Here is a 21,864-nt window from a genome sequence, read left to right as displayed (position 1 = left end):
CCACCACCACCAAATGTCTTAGTGACATGATGGGGCGGTCACGTCATGTCACTAAGACATGATGGGGCGGTGTGGACTGTTGGGATCTGGAGGAAGACGAATTTAAAATTACAACAGCTTTCAGACTGGGTAAAAAGCAGGACAGAAAGACTCCGAGAGACTGCCTGATTACATTTAGATCCAAGGAGGAAAGAGACAAAATATTAGGACTACATTTCGAAAAGGCCCTGCAAATTCGCAACTCAACTGTACAGATCTTCAAAGACATCCCAAAATACATTCTGGATCTAAGAAATTTCTACAAGGACTTGGTTCTTCTGCTAAAGAAAAACTCCATCCGCTTTAGGTGGGAATTTCCACAAGGACTGTCATTCGACTACAAGGCAAAGAAGGTGAAAATCAAGACAATTCAAGATAAAGACAAATTCTTGGCAAGAAATCAGGAGGACCTGCAGAAGGGAACTGTGGACGTACTTGCAGAACAGAGGAGAGCACTAGATATTCTGAATCTCTCGATTGGACAAAAACTACCACCATCAGAAGAAGAGCAACAACTTGGAGCTGTTGGAGGAGCTCTAGGGAAATAACAAGATGGCTTTGCAATTCCTTAGCTGGAATTGTAATGGGCTCAATGGGCCTTTGAAGAGAAGACAAGTATTTCATATATTGAATAGAGAACAGCTGGATTTGATATGCCTACAAGAAACCCATATAACTAGAGCCCACAGGAGACTACTTACAAACAAAAGGCTAGGACAAGAATTCGTTTCATCAGACAAAGTTAAGAAAAGAGGAGTTGTAATATATGTGAAAGAGAAATGGGCTCCAAAAATGATATTTAAAGATGAACAAGGGAGATATTTGGCAGTGGAGATACAAGTACAAGGAGAAAAACTCTTAGTTGTTGGAATTTATGCACCAAATGAAGGCAAATCTGACTTCTTTAAGAAACTTCATGAAGCCTTGATGGACTATCTGGATTACAATATGATAATTATGGGAGACATGAATGGAGTGGTCTCCACTAATATGGACAAGGCACAAAGATTAACAATTAGTAAGGAAGGGAGACTTCCTAAGACTTTCTTTGAAATGACTGAAAATATGGACTTGATAGATATATGGAGAACAAGGAACCCTCTGGAGAGAGAGGGAACCTTTTTCTCCCAAGCAATGATGACCTGGACCAGAATTGATCAAATTTGGATTACTAGTGGAATGGCTCCAAAGATTAAGAAGGTAGAAATCTGCCCAAAAACTTGCTCCGACCATAACGCCGTGAAGATGGAAATGAAACTTACAACAACTGGTCAATTTAGATGGAGAATGAATGACACCCTCTTCCGAGACAAGGAGATCCTTATGAAGGCCCAAAAAACCTTAAAAGACTATTTTGAAATAAATTTGAGGACTGACGTCGAGAAAAGAGTGATCTGGGACGCAAGCAAAGCGGTGATGCGAGGCTTCTTGATTCAACAAAACTCAATAAAGAGGAAAAAACAAAATGAGAAAAAAGAAAAGATTTTGGAAAAGATAAAGGAAGGAGAGGAAAAATTAAGAGTAAAACCGAAGTCCCAGGAGATTTTAAGAGAGATCAAGTTATATCAAACACAATATATGGAATTGATGAACCTAGAGATTGAATGGAAGATAAAGCAGATGAAGCAAAAGACATTTGAATCAGCAAATAAATGTGGCAAACTTCTGGCATGGCAATTGAAGAAAAGGCAGAAATTAAATACAGTTACAAGCCTAGAAGTGGATGGAAAGATTATATCTAAACCTAATGAAATTAGAAATTGCTTCCTGAGTTACTTTAAAAAACTTTATACTCAAGGCCAGCAAAATGAAGAAGATATAGACAAATTCCTTGACAAATATGGATTACAAAAAATCTCTCATCAAAGCAAGATGGATCTGAACCAGAGAATAACAGAACAAGAGATAGAGGCTGCCATTCAGAATATGCAACTGGGCAAATCTCCAGGACCAGACGGACTGACTTCTAGATACTACAAATCGCTGAAGGAATGGTTGATTCAACCACTAAAAGAAGTTTGCAATGAGATCCTTGAGGGAAAAAAGGCACCCGAATCGTGGAAAGAAGCATATATTTCACTCATACCAAAGACAGAGACTGAAAAGACTCAACTGAAGAACTACCGCCCAATATCACTACTTAATGTGGATTACAAAATTTTTGCAGACATTTTGGCAAAAAGATTTAAAAAAGTGTTGATGGAGAAGATTCATAGGGACCAAGCAGGCTTTCTCCCCAAAAGACACTTAGCAGACAATGTAAGAAATGTGATAGACATTTTGGAAAAGCTAGAGGTGAATATAAACACTAAAGCAGTATTGATCTTTGTGGACGCGGAGAAAGCCTTTGACAATATTTCTTGGAGTTTTATGATAAAGAATCTTCATGGGATGGGGTAGGTCAAGGTTTTGAGAATGGTATGGCTGCAATATACTCTGAACAAAAAGCTAAATTGATTGTAAATAATGTAGTGACGGAGGAACTTAAGATAGAGAAAGGAACACGACAGGGGTGCCCAATTTCCCCATTACTTTTTATTTCAGTTCTGGAGGTTAAAGGAGTGCAGGTCGGAGCTAAACATTACAAGTTAAGAGCGTTTGCAGATGACCTAGTATTGACTTTGCAAGAGCCAAACACTAGTACGAAAAAGGTCTTAGAAATAATACAACAGTTTGGCCAGGTGGCTGGATTTAAGTTGAATAAACAAAAAACCAAAGTCTTAGGAAAAAACTTAACAGATACTGAAAAGGAGAAGTTTCAAGAGGAGACAGGGTTGACACTGGTTAAGAAGGTGAAATACCTAGGGGTTTATTTGACATCTAAAAATGTGAATTTGTATAAAGACAACTACGAAAAATGTTGGTCAGAAATTAAAAAAGATCTAGAAATATGGTCAAATTTGAAATTGTCAATGCTAGGCCGAATTGCTGTGATTAAAATGAATGTATTGCCTAGAATCCTATTTTTGTTTCAGACCTTGCAGATTCTGGATAAGATTGAATGTTTTAAGAGGTGGCAGAAAGATATTTCGAAATTTGTCTGGCAGGGCAAAAAGCCCAGAATCAAATTTAAAATATTGACAGATGCTAAAGAAAGAGGGGGTTTTGCCCTGCCGGACTTGAAATTGTACTATGAGGCAGCAGCATTTTGCTGGCTGAAAGAATGGATGCTCCTCGAAAATACAGACATCTTAGATCTGGAAGGCTTTAATAATGCTTTTGGCTGGCATGCATATTTATGGTATGATAAAGTCAATAGTGCCTTTAAGAATCACATTGTTAGAAAAGCATTGTTTAATGTTTGGATAAGATACAAAGATCTGTTGGAAAACAAAACCCCTAGATGGGTCTCACCAGTGGAGGCCAAGGCAGTGAAGAAACTCAATATGGAGGTCGGATGGCCGAAGTATTGGGAAATCTTGGAACAAGATGGAGATAAGTTCAAATTGCAAAGTTATGAGAAATTGAAGCACAAGGTACAAAATTGGTTTCAGTACCATCAAATAATGGAATTTTTCAAACAGGACAGGAAAATTGGCTTCCAGATGGAAAAATCAAAACTAGAAACTGAATTGTTAGAACCCAGTACTAAGAATTTATCTAGAATGTACAACTTGTTGCTGAAATGGAATACACAGGAGGAAACAGTCAAATCAGCTATGATTAAGTGGGCACAGGATGTCGGTCATAACATCATGTCAGATGACTGGGAATGGTTATGGAACACCGGTATCAAATTTACGGCATGTAATGCCTTAAAGGAAAATATTATGAAAATGGTATACAGGTGGTACATGACCCCAGTCAAGCTGGCAAAAATTTATCATCTACCCGACAACAAATGTTGGAAGTGTAAAGAGACTGAAGGTACCTTTTACCACCTTTGGTGGACATGCCCGAAGATTAAGGCTTTCTGGGAAATGATCTATAATGAAATGAAAAAGGTACTTAAGTGTACTTTTCCTAAAAAACCAGAGGCCTTTCTCTTGGGCATTGTCGGCCAATTGGTGTCAAAGAGGGATAGAACTTTTTTTATGTACGCTACAACAGCAGCAAGAATTCTCATCGCAAAGTATTGGAAGACACAAGATCTACCCACTCTGGAAGAATGGCAGATGAAAGTGATGGACTATATGACATTGGCTGAGATGACAGGCAGAATCCGTGACCAAGGAAAAGAGACGGCGGAAGAAGAATGGAGAAAATTCAAAAATTATCTTAAGGACTATTATAAACTTAATGAATGCTAGAGTGTTGTGGTTTTCAGAAACAAAGGGATACAGTGATATAAGGTTAGAATACAGAGATGACTAAGATGACAGAGGTTGGAAAGTAACAATTGGGAGTTGCTATAAAATTATGGACATTGGGATGCAGGAAGGGGGGGTATGGGGAAGTCCCAGAAAAGAGGTTTATGAAAATATGTCATGAAATTATACATGTATGTTTGTCTTTTTAAGTGTTTGTTTGTTTTCAAAAATTTTGTAAAACCAATAAAAATTTTATAAAAAAAAAAAAGACATGATGGGGCGGGGGGACTGAGCCCCTGGCAGAATTTATTTGGCCCTTGGGCCAGGGGTTCTCCACCCCTGAACTAAAAGCTATAAAAATATAAAGATAATAGCAAAAGCAATAAATATACGAGGAAAATTGATAGGGGAAAATAATTCATTAGTAGGAAATCAATTAATATATTTTTAACTAAAATTAGAAAAGGAGGGGGGAAGGTTTCAATAATGAGCCTATTTTAAGTAGAGTATATTGATGAGAAGCAATCTTACTTTTTCAGTTCACTGTAGATGGGTAGCACTTCAGGGTGGCACACAAACGCAAAGGCCAAGATCGGTATGGTATAGGCAGTCTAAAACAAAACACAAGGATCCCTGGTTAGTTTTTTCCACATCTCACTGGGCCAGTTTACTGAGCAAAGTATACTGCAGCTGTTCCAGGTAAAGGTCTAGACAAGATGGAAGCCCTGAGTAGGGGGACCGAATGAAGGAACGCTATACAATGGCTTATCAAAAGGATATCTTGTGTATAAATTTGGGGAATCATAAATGCAGCAAAGAGATGGCATAGCCACTGGCCACCGCCATCCCCTGTGTACTGCTGACTCGAGGGTAGCCAATGTTGCACCCTCTAGATGTTGCTGGACATCCCATCAGTCTTAACCAGCAGGTCCCAATCAGTATTTATTAAAAGGAGATAAATAATATCAATCTAGATAAGACACCCAGTGGGTCTTTGGTCTTCAAGAGGAGCCCAGTAAATGGTTCACACTGGCATAATGACTGGGGCAATCTGCAACTCCCAGAATGACTCTGTGCAATAAAATTCTGAGCTTCCTGTCAATCAAGGGACAATGGCAGGCATGCAGTTCTATGGGAAGCAAAATCATAATAGAGCCTTAGGTAAAGGGACCCCTGACCGTTAGGTCCAGTCGTGGACGACTCTAGGGTTGCGGCGCTCATCTCGCTTTACCGGCTGAGGGAGCCGGTGTACAGCTTCCAGCGTACAGACTAAATCACTTCTGGTGAACCAGAGCAGTGCACGGAAATGCCGTTTACCTTCCCACCAGAGCAGTACCTATTTATCTACTTGCACTTTGACGTGCTTTTGAACTGCTAGGTTGGCAGGAGCAGGGACCGAGCAATGGGAGCTCACCCTGTCGTGGGGATTTGAAACACTGACGTTCTGATCGGCAAGCCCAAGGCTCTGTGGTTTAGACCACAGCGCCACCTGTGTCCCATAGAGCCTTACCCGTGAGTTAAACACAAAATATTTGGGGGTACACTTCTCATCGTCCTCTCCATGGGCTTCATATTCTACTCCACTCTGGTGCATCTTATCTTTGGCTTCTTCAAAACTGGAATACTGCTTGTAGGTGCTGTCCAACATAAAGTTTACTTCGGAATTGGCAGAATCGTTGGGTAGCATCACAACATGCAATGGAGCTGTGGTGCTGTTGTAGGACCAATTGCCAGCACCACTGCCCAAGACTGGGAGAGGGCACGGTATTTGGGATTTCTTGTAGATGACCTAAAGTAAGATTACAAATATGCATATATATCAAGAGACTGAATATGGCAAATAATAAGTTGAAATGTTGAATGGCTTTGCAAGACATCACTATTGTTCTCTAACAAAGTTATATCCAATTAGGTGATGTTTCTGTTTTCCTGCTTGTGCTGTCTGTGATTAATTCCCTGCAGTCACTAAAGTGGGGATCAATCCATGGCACAACAGAACTGTCGGGAGGGATTGGGAAAAGAAACCACAGAGCTCGCATTCCAGAGAAGCATTCCAAAGTTCTGCTCTGCACACTAAAAAGCATAGAGAATTCTGAAGGGCCACTCTAGTCCCCACACTCTATGCCATGTGCACCAAAATCCCCAGGGGATATTTTTTTTGTTCTCCAGCAGCAGCAACAAAAAATTATGGGGAACTTTAAGGATTTCATTTGAAGTGTGTGTGTGTGGGGGGGGGGGCTTGCAGGTCGACAGCCTCCATTCTGTAGCAAAGCTTATTCATCTTGTTCATGGGCATTTTGCATATATTACAGTGCCCCAGTGTCCTTTTGATTAGCAGATGGCTACAACACTTATCCTGCTTACTCCACAGAAACTCAACTGAGATTGAGATGAAAACATTCTGAAGCACGCAGCTGTCAAATTTTCACAAGAAAGGGTTTTTTGGGTTGCTGTTTCCTAAAGGGCTGTGCATCATAAAGAAGTGTGTGTGTATGATGATGAAAGCAGACAGGTAAATGGAAGAGGAAATTGATTTGAATTTGAATGGTTCCTATGCTTATTTGGTCTACTGCCTGGGATATCTTAACAGGTCTGCTTTGCAGCTTGGAAGCATGGTTAATCCCAGGAGCTGCTTGCCCAGCGAGGCAGGGCTGCAGCGATAGCATTCCAGCATCATCATCACTGCCATTCACAAGGGGTGAGGTCATTGCAATCCAGTGCTGACAGCAGTGTGCTATGCAGCGCTCAACTTGCTGTCACCTCAACCCTTACCCTCACCCCAAGTAAGCTACAACTAACTACACTGTTGAGGTGAGACTACTGTTGCAGCTCTGCTCTCATGGTTGAGTTACCCTGCTCTGCTTCTTCTCTAAACTCATTCACAACACAGCCAGGCCACGTCGTGATCTTGTCTCATTTTTATCACTCTGGGCTACTCAGCACACAGGCTCATACTTCTGTTGCAACAGTTATGGTGTAAACTTAGTCTTGTTTTTTTGTTCTGAGGTCCCACATCTCCTGCCTCTTCCCCTTCTTTTAAACTTTTTTTGTGTGTGAAAAAACTTTGTTTACAGGTGAGACCCCAGCTATCTTCAATTTGCTCAGAATCCTAAATTTGCATCTATACATTTCAATCAGCAAGTGTAACAAATTTGCACCAATTTGCCCTTGTGCCCTGAATGTGATATGTCTCTAACAGCACCCCTGGCAGGAACCACAGTCCACACTATATAAGCACACTGTTACAACTTACACATATATTACACATACACACATTGTTCTGAAAATGTTGCTACACCATTTCCTATAATTACTTACCACACTTACGAAGAATACCATGCAGGTAAGTGAAAATCCACTTGTATAACCGAGATACCCTACAAAAACAACAAAGTGAATACGCAGTTAAACCACAGGAGAAATTGGACGACCAACTCTAAGAGTTTGATAGAGGTAAGTCATTATAGATGCATTTTAATAAGGTAGTTGATTGGTTTACCTAAATTCTTCAGAAGTGAAAGTGGAAGAATCACACCAATGCTCACAAATATCACAAGGTAGTTCCCATTTAGATACCATTCCCTAGAATGAGAAGACAGAATACCCATGTATCAATCAAATCTGTTGAGGTTATAAGGAGACTTCACTGAATTAAAGAAATGTAACCAAGTCCATACCCAGAATTCTCTTCAAGCCCTAGAAATGCTCTGAGTACTTCTGGAAGTTCGTACTTAATAATGAAGAGGTAGCTTGACATTGCTGAAACGAGAAAGGATGAATAGAGTATGATGACAAGGTCTGAAAAATGGTATCCAAAACATTCCGATCATTAAATTTTCAGTTAAACAGAAATGCTGTTCATGTCAGCTTACATGGGAAAATAATTCATTCAGAAAATTATGAGTTTTAAACTCTGGAACATCCTCCCTTGCTTCTGAAGTCTCTCATCATCATTGTAATAGTGGTGCTGGGATTACCCGCCTGTTTCAATGGCCCTTACATTCCTGTATGCGACAACCAGCAGCCCAAATGCTTTCTTACCCTTTGATCAGAACAGTTACAGCTCATTTTGACGTTGTTCTTCTCTGTCATTAAGGATGCTTTCGTATGGCTTGGTTCAGACCTAACAATCAGTCACAGCCTGCATGGGCTGTCACATTCCTCTCTTCCATGCTTGGGCAAAAGGAGGAGTCAGAAAACTTCTTCATTTGCTTTTGAATCAACCAAACCTTCCCATTGCACTCAAAAACAGGGCACTGTATTTCATTCTAATTGTGGCTTTGTTAGGATAAAACCGCAGTGCCTTGTTTCTTAACACTGAAGCATCCACAACTACTCTGAACTCGGCTCTTCCAAAGGATATTGTTGGTTGGCTCTGACAGCGGCAGAGTGGAGGCTAGCTCCACCCAGGGTAGGCATATGGGGCACCCCCACAAGGGGACAGGGCACAAAAGGAGCCCGCTGCACCCCCGGGTCAAGCCTTACTTGGGAGTAGAGCTGCTGGGGGCAGCGTGCCGCAGTGCAGATGAGGAGAATGAGCAGCAGTGTTGTGGCAACTCTCCTTTCTCTGCTGTGGCTGGTGGTATTGGACCAATTCAGGCTCCATTGAGGGATCCTGTTGTGGGGGTGCCTGGGGCCCCCTCAAAAAAAATGTGCCTGCCTCCCCAGTCCTGATTCCCTGAGAAAACTGAAGTACATTTTGTGCTGTTAGAGTGATACCTTGGGTTACGAACTTAACTCGTTCTGGAGGTCCGAGTTCTTAACCTGAAACTGTTCTTAACCTGAGGTATCACTTTAGCTAATGGGGCCTCCCGCTGCTGCAGCACCGCCATTGTGCGATTTCTGTTCTCATCCTGAAGCAAAGTTCTTAACCTGAGGTAATATTTCTGGGTTAGCGGAGTCTGTAACCTGAGGTGTCTGTAACCTGAAGCGTCTGTAACCTGAGGTACCACTGTACAATGATAAGCTAGCAACACACAGCACATAAAGTACTTCCCATTAGATTTTGGGTTCCTGTAATTTCATTTCACTGCTCTGCTTGTGCTTTAAGTATTATACAGGATTAATGAGGTTAGAACCAGGCCAAAGGGAAGAGTCACACCCACTTTGGCCTTGGGCTCCATCGCCACTGGCATTTGGAAAGTTCACTGCGAAGAAATGCGGCCCTTTGGAGAAAAAAGGTTCCCCAGCCCAATGATAGCTATAAAGGATCAAAATTAGGAATCATACAACCTTGACTGCCAAATATAACAGAGGAAAGGGTCCTACATTGTATATTGTATTTAGGCTTTTAAGTCGATCATGAATGCCATGCATTGGCCTCTCTCTATGGGACATTAACATGAGTATAAAAATAGCTTTCGGTATCAGAAATGTCATTGTATGGTAATTACTGTATTGGGGACCATAATTAAGAGTTTATTTCTATGGTGCAGCACTAAGGGCTGCTGTAGCACCAACAGCAGACATCCCCACCCCATTTCTTTATTATAAGAAAATTACTTTCATTTTAAACCCTCTCATTAAAAAGACATTTCCCACTCACCTCCAATGTTCTGCATTGTAAGAGAAACAAAAGCACTCATTTTTCCAGGCCATCCAAATGCCTTTTCGCCTAATTTTTCGTATATTAGTGAACCTAGGAGCAACAGGAAAGAAAATGTGTTACTTCAAATATCTTTTCATTGATTGGGTTTCGCACAACTCTCTGAAGGAAGCAAATTCAGAGGGTAACCATGCATAATAGTGGGGCGAAGGGGCAGTCACCGGAAAGCTATTTCCATGTCCATTGTCTAAGTATGTGATTGTTTCTCTCGACCCCCCCCCCCGATATCAATGGAAATTAAGGCCGATTAATTCTAGTTTGTGCCTATAATGGCCACTTATTTCTTTCCTGGGTGGGCAGCAATTGTGGCCCCTCACATTCAGCCACTATCCCTGGCTGCCAGAGCACATGAGTTTTGGCTGGCCATTTGGGAATTTTCCTGGCCGGCTGGGCCAAAGTGTGGAACTGCCCTCCAAAAAGTGAAAATCAAATGGGCCAATCAGAGGCCCCACTGGAGGGCTGTGCCTCACTGACTGATCGGGTATTGGCTGGTTCCATGTCCAGTCAGGCAGTGGGGCATAAAAGCTGGCCGCCATAATATGGGCTTGTGACAACACTGTCATTGTTCCTGAGGAGATCTGGGTCATTGTTCTTTGCTATTTCTGTCTTTAGTGTGACAAACAGTGCACAAGTTAAACTTGATTTTTTGTCTGCCTGGTTGGGATGTGGTCTCATCAAATGACTCTCCCGCCACCTAGCTAATAAATGGCATACCTCCTTCTTTGGATGTCTTCAGCAACAGGTGAACCGAATAGAGAGACATTATGGCTACACTGAGCAGCAGGATTCTGTAAGTAAGAACAGAAGTTATAAATCCATGAGCAAGGATAAAATGAACTACACAGATAAGTTATCCATTCCTTTGTAGAGACATCAATTCAGGTGTGCTATTTTAAGTTCAGTAAAGGGGAAAGAACTTTCATTTTGAAGGACATTGGCTATAAGGTTCAAAGGCCTACAAAGACAACATTCCGCAGTGTATTCTAAGAGTTTTTTTATATATCTTATCTAGTCTAAATCCAACACAGAATAAAACATGCTTAAAACTATGGCATATTAAATGCTAAAATATATTTAACATAGCTTGCAGTTTGACCCACAGATTGCCGAATAGAGCAAATATATTTAAAAGCTTTATATTTTGTGTCTTTTATCAATGCTACAATGTGCTTCCCTCAGGTCTCTATTTTTTTTAAGAACACCAAAAGTGTTCCTTCTTTTCTTTTTAAATAATGCAAGACGACGATCTAAACTTTTCATTCAGCCTTTCTCCAAATTAGAAAGTATCACAACACAGGTTTTAAGGAATAAAATCATTTGCTGATCTGGAAAGCTTTGTAATAAGATGTCTCCCAGACTGATAGGTCTAGCTATATAGTTTGAAAGTCCCTCAGCAGCATCTGCTGTTGCCTGTCAAAACATATGCTATATGGATAGTGTATGTCAGCTACATGCCATCACAGTTAGCATTTGGCACGGTCAGATGTTAGGGGGCAGCGTGTCTATAGACATATTTCTATTCACAGAGTTTCAGATTTAGTGCCATATGGACAGAGAGCATTCTCTTCCAGTCTCCACAGTAGGGGTAGTATCAATTTGATTCCACAAATACAAATTAGGTGAGTTATTTATTCCTTTGGCATATTTGTCCCAGTTGGAATCGCAATGTTGCTGCTATGTCATGGAACACAGAGAGAGAGATGGATTCCCCCCCTCAAATATAAATTAATATAGCCAAGTTATAAGCAGGATAGTTGACCAATAATAAATGCATTAGATAGATTTTTGGAGTAAAGGCAAGTCTCAAAGTGTGATATGGGATCCTGAGTGAGAGAGACACTGTCTTGAATGTGACCACAGCACTGATAACAGTACTGGATTGTGCTACAGCGTGTGTGCCCTTCCAGACTCCCCCCCCCTGTTTTTTGACAGCTGTATTCTGCAACGTGTCATTGACCCACTAATAGTGTATTAGTGGTGGATGTGATTTGTGGTTCTGCAATGCTTCCCCAATGTTATTGCATTATTGCAACAAAAGTAGGTCTAAAAAAAAGGTAAAGGTAAAGGACCCCTGGATGGTTAAGTCCAGTCAAAGGCGACTAAGGGGTTGTGGCGCTCATCTCACTTTCAGCCCAAGGGAGCCGGCGTTTGTCCACAGACAGCTTTCCAGGTCATGTGGCCAGCATGACTAAACCGCTTCTGGTGCAACTGTGATGGAAACCAGAGCGTATGGAAACACTGTTTACCTTCCTGCCGCAAGGGTACCTATTTATCTACTTGCACTGGCGTGCTTTCAAACTGCTAGGTTGGCCGAAGCTGGGACAGAGCAACGGGTGCTCACCCCATCGTGTGGATTCGAACCACCGACCTTCTGATCGGCAAGCCCAAGAGGCTCAGTGGTTTAGACCACAGCGCCACCTGCATCCCTGACCCACTAATTGTGCATTAGTGGTGGATGTATTTGTTGTTCTGCAATGCTTCCCCAACGTCCTTGCATTATTGCAACAAAAGTAGGTCTGCTCTGAACATGACTAAGTCTAGACCCAACTCATTATACACACACACACACACACACAAATAATTTCTTATTTCAGGATATCATAGCTCCAACTAAGATTGTCCCATCCCCCCCAAACCACATTGTGGATACCTACACAAAAAGTATGATTCCAGTGTTGGCCATGGCATAGGACAACCCCAAGATTCCACTGCCCATGATGGCATTGCTCAGGTTAAATGATGACATTCCAAATGAAATATCTCCTGGATTCTGTTGGAATAGAACAAGGAAAATGTGGCATTAGTTATGTTGTGCATCTGCAAGGAAACCGCTGCAACTCAACTGTGACTAAGGGACTTACATATTCATCTGTATAATTTTCCAATTTCTTTTTGCCCAGAAAGCCGTTGGTAAGGAACTTCTGACTTTCAGCATCATCACCAACAAAGTGACTAAAAACAAAACAAAGAAACGAACAAATAAGCAAGGAAAGAAGAAATAAATGTCTTTGCACTTTAACATTCAGGCTTCGGTTTTACACCGGTATTGCTTTATTTAATAAATGTATACCCCACTTTTTGAGAAAGCTTCTCCGCAAAGCATCTTCCAATAAGATTTAGAAATCTCAACGATATTACAGTAACTGCAATGCAGAACTGGCACTGGTACGAGTGCCACAAGATACTCATTTTCCCCTTGTATGAAATCATTCTTTTATTATGGCTGCGCCTACAACTTTGGAACTCCTTGCCAATTGACATCAGACAGGTGCCTTCACCACACTATTTCTGGCACCTGCTAGAAGCAGTTTTGTTTAGGAAAGCCCATCTAGACATGCAAAACTCCTACAAAAATGTAGACGGATGCCTTGCTTAACTCATTAAATGCAAGTATACTAAGCAGAACAGTGTACATTATCATTAAATTTTGTGATATGTGACCCACTTAGAAATGTGTGTTCCTCAAGTAACAACCGAGTGGGTAGGCTTGCCTTTTTTACCTTCTCATTCTGGCAATTAATTGTACCTGCTAATAGTGGCCTTTTCTGGATCTCCCATATCGGTATAGGTGTCTTCAGTGCTATCGCCGCTGTTGCTCTCCTCGTCAAGGTCTGTGTTGACTTTTCGCAGTTCCATGCGATCCATTTGAGCTGTCAGCGATTTCGAGTACACAACCCCGAGGCGTCTTCAGTGTCAACAGAACTGTACCTTCTGCTTTAAAGCTTCCGCCTTCGCAATATGTTGACTCTCAGAACACTCCGTTCTATAAACAGAAAACCAAAGACTTCATTAAAAATTTCCTCAAATTGGGTAAAATGTGTGGGAGCATCACTCGGGGTTATGTTCATTTTGTTTTTTTAAAAAACTACCTTTCCCCTCTGGGAAAATTCTGAGTAAATTAAAATTCTATCCAGAGTTTATTTTCAAAACGATGTAAGGAAGAATTATACCTTAATAATCAAGGAGCTTTCTTCAGCATTATTATTATCATTAATATGTCACATTTATTTATTTATTTAAGCAAGCCTTTCCTCTAAAAACTGGGTCAAGGAAGCTCACAAAAAATAAGAACTCATGTGAGCAAAAAAGAGGAAATAATATGAATGATAAGTCACACAAGTCATCATCCATCTGAAAGAGATGCAGTATAGCTGCCCTGATGTAGCGACTGACGTAGGCAGACAAGATCAAACATTATTTTTGCCTGCACATGTCAGTTCCTTTCATTGATGTGAATGGGGAACCCACATGCCCAGCAGCTCCATGTGAAGCCCTGTATTAAATAGGATTGTAGCACTTGACTGAAGGGCACCATCATCATTTACCTTCCCACCTTTCCTCAAATGAGCTCAAGGTGGGACACCTGATTCCCTTTCCTCCCCATTTTATCAACACCACAATTGCAATAAAACTGCTATACCAAAACCACCCACAAATTCATCAACTCAAGATGTCTGCACAAAACTTTCCATCGTCTATTTGACGAAATAATATATTCTTATCTGTTTCTTCTTTAATATCTATGTCTTTATCTATCTATTACAGGCATGGTCATTTTGATTAGCATTTGTAATTAATTGACATTGATAGCAGTTTACATTCCTGATCCAAATGCACAGATACATGCTAAACTCTAATTCCTATAGAATATTTGAACAGCACATTTTTCAATGGCTTAAGAAATATTCAACTACTTACAATCATGGTTATTGCTGAGAATAACCACAGGCAAGGAAACAGAATCACATAGTTGTTCCCCAAGAAACTATCAACACTTCAACTCTATATCTGCCAGTATAACACATTAATTGGATATAGTGTTCCAGCAAAATTAAGTCCCATAAACTTGAAAGCCCCACATATATGGTATTTTAGCATTCAAAATGGCATTCAAAGTGTTGCAGAACTGAATGTTATGAGAAATCTCAGCAGCACAAGCAGTTGTAATTTCTTTAGCCCCAAATTTAATAAGAATTTCATATTTTTTCAACATGGAATATCAGTCACTCGACAACGAGAAAACTGTCACCATTTTGTTGAGTGTAAACATACCGTTCCCAACAAACGTCCTGTCATATATTTATTTATAGCATGAAAACACTGAAGAGTTGATGTGCAGAGAACATAAGCATATTTTCCAGTACCCACCCAGTGGCTTGAAGTTAAAGACTTCAGATTGAAAAGCAGATAGCAAAGCCTGTTATTTAAAATATGCAGTATCATTTTTAAAGAAAACAATAAGGAAAGAACACCATGCTGTTTGATATAGTTTCCTACCAGAGACAGGCAAACTGCATATGGCTTTCTGTGTGATCACTCCAGTCCCCGTGTGAAAGTGATCACCTAATCTGGCATTAGGTCAGAGAAAACTAGGCTAACATTTCAGAGGACTGATTGCTGAGATACAAGGAACTCCAGTTAGAGCAACACAAAATTATGTTGTCTTTGCCATGTTACTTTGTCCTCTGGCAAGCTATTTTGTCCTCTGGCCAGCAGAATGACATTGCATTATGACCCAATGCATATTCAAAATCTGTATCTGAACTTAAAAGGACAGTAGCATATTTGAAAGTAAAATGCCACCTGAAAGAAAGTTTAAAATCACATAAAGAAAAACTAGCTAAAAAGTTCCCAAATCCAAGCAACCACAAAAATTATTAATCTTCCAGAGGAAAAATAGCTAAATTCTTTTTTACTGACATTATTCAAGAGAAAGATTTAGGGTAATATATAACAGACAATTAGTATTTATTCAACTCCCCCCCCCCTTTTTGCTATAGCTTTGGGCCTGCATCTACATAGCTATTAAAAAACACTCTAAAATGCTCTGGGGAAAAACCTGTTTTAAAGTTCACAATGGAACATTTCATGAAGTTTCAATTTCAGCTCTACTGCACCATCTGGTGTCACAATGTTATAAGGCATTTATAATGTCTTTTTTTTGTTTTTCCAGTTTAGCTGAAACCTGGTTTACAAAATGATCACTACAATCTAGCAAGGCAGATCCTTGCACAGTCTCCGTTTTGCACAGTCTTCGTTGTGCACATCCGATTTACTTGCAAATCAATGCACGCTTGGATGTGGATCCATATCCCAATGCTCATCTGGGGCATACTGAATTTTCTGGGTGCATTCTGCAATGTGGATGCAAGTTGTGCATCCCATATGTGGTTGTCTCTGCAACTAGCTGAATAAAATTAAAGCTGGATTCAGGCCAATATTGTTTTAGTCCAACATTGAAACGGAGGACTTGTTTCCTATAGTGTGTTATTTTAACCTGAGAAACGCTTAAATTGCTTCTATCTTGGATTCGCTTGCAGAATCAAACTAAACTGAGTTCAAATAAAGTAAAATGCCTCTTTAGAACACAGTCACTTGCCTATTCTCTCTCCATCACAGGAGAGGTGACCCTGACAGTGTAACCAAGACCATCAGAGTTCAAAACTCATAGCAGGCACATGGTGACCTGAGATTGACCCAAGATGGTGAACAAAGAATGTGACTAAGGTAGTAATCCTATACTCATTGATGTGGGAGCAAGTCCTATTGATCTATATGGGCTTTCCTTCTGATTAGAGAATAGTGCACGGGTAGGCAAACTAAGGCCCGGGGGCCGGATCCAGCCCAATCGCCTTATAAATCTGGCCCACGGACGGTCCGGGAATCAGCGTGTTTTTACATGGGTAGAATGTGTCCTATTATTTAAAATGCATCTCTGGGTTATTTGTGGGGCACAGGAATTCGTTCATATTTTCCCCCTCCAAAATATAGTCCGGCCCCCCACAATGTCTGAGGGACAGTGGATCGGCCCCCTGCTGAAAAAGTTTGCTGACCCCTGGAATAGTGCAATAAGGATACAGTCATAAAAATCCTCACTTAGATGTCATCACTATTAAATAGAGACTTACATTTCATTAAGCATGAATAGGACAGGCTGTACAGTTGCCTGGGATGCTCTAGCTGTGTAAACAGATTCAAGGAAAGCCTGAGTAAACCTTAACAACTCCACAATCCTTGCTGGTGTGTGCAAACTCTGAAGCTGTTCAAATGGGGTATAACATTATTTATGTTTGTGTACCATCAATGCGAGCTGTATATTTCACCCAGTACTGCAGATATTTCTGCCAATGGAGCACAGAGGCATCAACACGAAGCAATGATTTGCTTATGGGAGCTTCCTAGGTGTGTGGGTCCCATCTGGTTTCAAAGGAGGTGGAAGGATTATGTAGGCATATCCTGAAACTGCATAATCTAGGAGTTATCTGGAGCCATGGCAGCACTGGATTCAAGCAGTTCCCTATCAGGGATTGGACTCAAGAGGGCAAGATGGAGGAGGAGGAATGGTGGAAACCAACCCCCCTTTCTCCTGATGTTGCAGAAGAAGAGGGAGACAGCTTTGATATACAGCAGAGCTTTGAGGGGTTTGAGGAAAGTCACAGAGACTCCCAACAAAAAAGTTGGGAAGTGTTAGAAGAAGGGGGGGGGGGTACGGCAGGACAGGGCAGCCATATGACACGTTGTCACTGAAGAGTATTTCTGACCCCCCTTCTCCCAGAACGTGGTGTTTGTTAAGAGTACAGGAACAAAGGACTCAAAGACATTTGATCACAAGTGGCCACCGTAAGGGAAGATGCTGTTGCTAGGAAGGAGGGAGGAGGAGCCCAGTTTGGAGCAATGCCGTTGTTAAGGCTTGTTGCATTTTTTTGTCTCTTATATTAGGATTGAATAAAACTCATTAAAAAGGACTCTACTTTGTTTCCTCTGCTCTTGCTGCAACCGGGGGGAGGAATAGCTTTCCTGGAGCCTTGACGTTCCCCTACACAGGAAGCCGAGCCAATGGGGTGCAAAGTTGAAAAGATCCATAACTGAGAAAACGCATGCCCCCCCACAAAATTTTAGCCTCACTCAGGGTGCCATATTATCAAAGATTACCAAAATCTGCCCCTGGCCATGGGTTCTGCAAGCTGTCAGTGGTATCCAGGCAAAACCGCAAAATGGTGCTCTCCCCACCAGTGAAGAGGCACATCAGGAGCAAGTGGGGAATAAAGATCTACATTGGAAACAAGGTTGGGAGGTGACCAGCAGTGCCTCCTATTTGCCAAGAGGTGGCATGAGGGAGCGCTGCAGAAGGGAGAGCAGACCCAGTCTCTAATGCTGGAACTGTCACTGCTACCATGGCGGCAGCAGCAGCAACAGCAGCAGTGGGTGATGCATTCCTTGCAGGCAAAATCTGCTGGCTCTATGGAACCTGCCACCTGAGTCGGATGCCTCACCTTGCCTTATGGGTGGGCCAGCCCTAGTGGAAACCACATCCACAGAAATATTACATTCCTTTAAGCACAATGAAGAGTTGGGCCCCATTTTCTGAAGAGCATACCTAATTATCAAGCCACAGATTTGATAACGTCCATGTTTGCAGGTTGTAAATCTTGCATGTTTCTACAGGTATGGACTTCCATGGAACTGAATTCCATTGGTTTGAGGTATCGCCTGAAGACAGCAATTTTGTAGAAACTAAGCTGGTTCTGGTCTGATCAGCAACTGAATGGGAGACCACCCAGGAAACTTCTGTATACTGTCTTGTGCTCCATGAAGAAAACACAAGGAAACAGAGAAGCAAATGAATTGGACCTAATCATTTTCAATTTCTAGATTGATGGGAATTTAACTCGCTATTACTTGCATTAATTTGCCAATCGCACTGCAGACAAGATTTCATTGAGAGCCACAAAGGCACTCCCTTCTGGGAAATAAAGCATTAACATTTTTGAAGATGAAAAGCTCCGTGACCTCCATGATAAGATGAGCAATATTAAAACCTTCCCTTTTCTTTGGTCAATTATGAATGTAATAATTAGCTACATAAATCGAATCTAGCCAATGATAGCTAAATTATCTCAGAATTTAGAATCAAAGATTGTATGGAATTTCTACACACACACACACACACACACACACACACACACACACACACACATGCAGAGTCAATTCCAACTGTTGAGGAACATTTGGCAGTAAAAAATAACCATATGAAATCTGCTACTGAATATTTTGTAACCCTTTTCTATTTAAATATGAGCTGTTAATTTCATATTCATTTTAAGACCCCCTTACTTAAAAGCATAATGAATCTTGCAAAAAATACCTTTCTTTCTTTCTTTCTTTCTTTCTTTCTTTCTTTCTTTCTTTCTTTCTTTCTTTCTTTCTTTCTTTCTCGTTTCCACACCAAGATATAACTTATTAATTTAAAAATGGCACCTGTCTTTCAGAGTTTTCTCATTTAAGACCTTCTAGAGCTAGACAACGATTTAAAAGCAAATGGGAGTGTATCAGATAAACCAATCATCAATGAAGATAACTCAACACCTCCATTTGTCCTACTTGCGTCAGCTCTTTTTTAAAAAAAAAGAGGAAAAAGATAAAAAAAATCCTGGTGCACGTTCAGGTCAAACACCACTGTTACTGGAGCTATTTGCTTTTTGGACTTGGAAGTTGTACAAAATGCACATCTGCAGAAGGTCTGACATAGATTTTTGCAACTGTGGACTGCCTATTTCACTCATCTGTACTTTCAAAGAAGCGGCACAAGAATTCTAAGGTATTTTTTTCTTGATATTACAATTTCTGTAGACTAAAGCAAGACTACAAGAGGTCAACAGCTACTCTTGTTTTTATCTTGCTCCTTGCCTCAAATACAAAGATGCTCTGCTGAGGTTTTCAAAGAGTTTGAGAAGCAAAAGCAACAGAGTGAGGTACTTTTTCACACAATGCAGAATCAGCGATGACATTCCTTGCTGCAAGAAGCCACTAATTAACACGTCAATGGAAGAAATATTACTATAAGAGTGATAAGTCAATCATGGTAATAAGTAAGTTGTGAACTTCCATGATCAGTGGCAGTATACCTGATTCCCAGAGGTTTTGCATTAGCATCTGGTATTGATATTGTTCTCATACCTTACACGTAAACCTCCCTGTGGATACTCAAACTCAGAAAATAGAATGCTGAATTGGATCATTTTATTGATCCAAGCACAACCACAGTTATTGTCTTAATTCCATATTGCACAGGAAATATGAGTATTCGAGGTTTGGGTTTCTCTTATTTTTTAAAAAGTACCTCAAAAACAAACCTCTGTTATCTACTTCCAGATAGTAATACGTCAGGGCCGGAGAAGCACAAGCCACCTTGTTCTTGTGCAATGAAGCTGTCCTATTCCAGGGCTTCTCCCAACTACCTCTGAAAGTCTGATTTTGAGGTTTTAATGCTATACAGTGTAGAGTATATACAATCACCTGGGAGTCAGTTCCACTGAAGTCAATGGGACTTACATCTGAGAAGTTGTACTCTGAGAACCAGGAGACTCTCTAGAATGAACTATGAGGGATGGGTGGAAAGGGCTGCAGGGCAAGGGGGGAAATCAATGGGAATGGGGCGCAACTCTTGCACAACACTTTGCAACAAGCCAAGCACCTTTGAATCCAACCACGATATAACCAAAACCCAGGATATATCAATAGTTATGGTAGTCCTCTACCCGCATACCAGCATTCATTCTAATTTCTGTTCTTATTAATTCTAATTTTAATCTGTCATCAGTGCCATCCCGGTTCCATGGAAAACCAGTGATGATTACAGATTTAGGAACAATCTGTCAATTTAGAAATATCAGGTAAGGTAGCCATTTTGCGTCAGTCCAATTTCTGACTGTCCATTGGGAAATCATGTAGCTGGACACAGTGCAACATTAAAAACAAATTTATAGGTAGAAATATATTCTCCACCCCAAATGTGCATTTGATTCCAAAGAGGAAAATATGGATTAGGTGGGTCTGCATTAAAGCCGGTCACACATCACACTCTACTCTTGAAACTCTATTCCCTCAAGGGTATCGATCTACCTTAGACAAGCTCCTTCTGTGTACCAGCAGCGAAGACTCAACACTTCACCAGCTGTGAAAAAGTGTCCTCGGGGAAATGCCTGCCTTGGGAGAAGGGAAAGGGCTCTAGGGAAGCCATGTAAGTATTCACAGAATGAGAAGGGAAGTGCAGTTTGGTCAACATCTAGCATTTGACAAGTTAAGGCTTCTGCCAGATACATTATCCTGAGTCACTTCAGCTGGGTTCTCATTTGAAGGCAAACCTATTTAATTCGCACTTTCAGAAACAATATGCAAACAGAAACACAGCTCTTCTTCAAAATTGGCAATTCTCCTAATTTTGAAATGCAGTTCTCCAGACAAGAAATGTATTTGCTGGGGTAAAACGTACCCAAAAATGTATATATAGTGAAGACAACATAAAAAATGCAATACATTAAGCTGCATTTCATGAAAATTTGACTATTAGAAGATATTCACACTAAAACGCTGATGATGAATTTTCATGAGGATTTCAGAAAAAAAGCAATTTGTGAACTGTTGTGGAAATGTGGAACAAGACTGGAAAAATTAAAAACTGAGAGATGCCAAAATTGTTGTCCATTAGCCTTACAATGATTTGAAGATGAAAAACATAACAAAGCAATTTCCTTTGGAATGTGGCACAACAGAAAGAAACCAAATTTTCACCCTGTCATTTTCGCAAGTTTACCTATGATTTTACTGAAAAGCAAACTTCACAAAGTACACATACAAAAAAAAGTTCAAGGATATATCTAGTAATGCCACCAGGACAGAACATTGGGATGGATATGTAGAACCCAACTCAGCAGAATGAGCCGGTGCACCCCTCAAAATAACAAGACTCACTCTCCACACTGAAATAACACACATTACCATCTTTTTAAAAAGCACCTCCTATAACATTGTTAAGCCCAGAGTCTAAAATTACCTAAGTGCACCACTAGCAAAAGAATATTTTTTACACTCAACAAACATGCTTCATTTTGTGGCTTTTCCTCACTTAAAAAAACTGGTGCCAGCCATTATTCCACGTAAGTTTAGAATAATGTTGGTTTCTGATTCTAT

At 40.7% G+C, this 21,864-nt stretch overlaps 1 protein-coding gene across 3 annotated transcripts in view; it reads right to left on the bottom strand.

Moving 5' to 3' along the window:
* SLC38A4 (solute carrier family 38 member 4) overlaps window positions 1–21,864 on the bottom strand; it is a 38,597-nt gene that overhangs the window by 6,845 nt on the left and 9,888 nt on the right. For 2 of the 3 annotated variants that reach the window (XM_081211684.1, XM_081211685.1), the window contains exons 2-11: window positions 13,421–13,657; window positions 12,756–12,846; window positions 12,549–12,664; window positions 10,609–10,682; window positions 9,835–9,927; window positions 7,967–8,048; window positions 7,789–7,871; window positions 7,608–7,666; window positions 5,800–6,078; window positions 4,821–4,900 (exon numbers count right to left, since the gene is read on the bottom strand). In XM_081211684.1, coding sequence (XP_081067810.1) covers window positions 4,821–4,900; window positions 5,800–6,078; window positions 7,608–7,666; window positions 7,789–7,871; window positions 7,967–8,048; window positions 9,835–9,927; window positions 10,609–10,682; window positions 12,549–12,664; window positions 12,756–12,846; window positions 13,421–13,539 — 1,076 coding nt within the window. In that variant the 5' untranslated portion in view covers window positions 13,540–13,657. Of the gene's footprint in view, window positions 1–4,820; window positions 4,901–5,799; window positions 6,079–7,607; window positions 7,667–7,788; window positions 7,872–7,966; window positions 8,049–9,834; window positions 9,928–10,608; window positions 10,683–12,548; window positions 12,665–12,755; window positions 12,847–13,420; window positions 13,658–15,171; window positions 15,330–21,864 lie in introns of those variants that run through there. The other variant, XM_081211683.1, reaches the window with a different exon arrangement.

This window comes from Podarcis bocagei (genome assembly GCF_964188305.1).
Source record: "Podarcis bocagei genome assembly, chromosome: 10".
Taxonomy (NCBI): Eukaryota; Metazoa; Chordata; class Lepidosauria; order Squamata; family Lacertidae; genus Podarcis; species Podarcis bocagei.
Note: the sequence above shows the minus strand (reverse complement) of the source record. Positions and strands in the feature narration are given on the sequence as shown.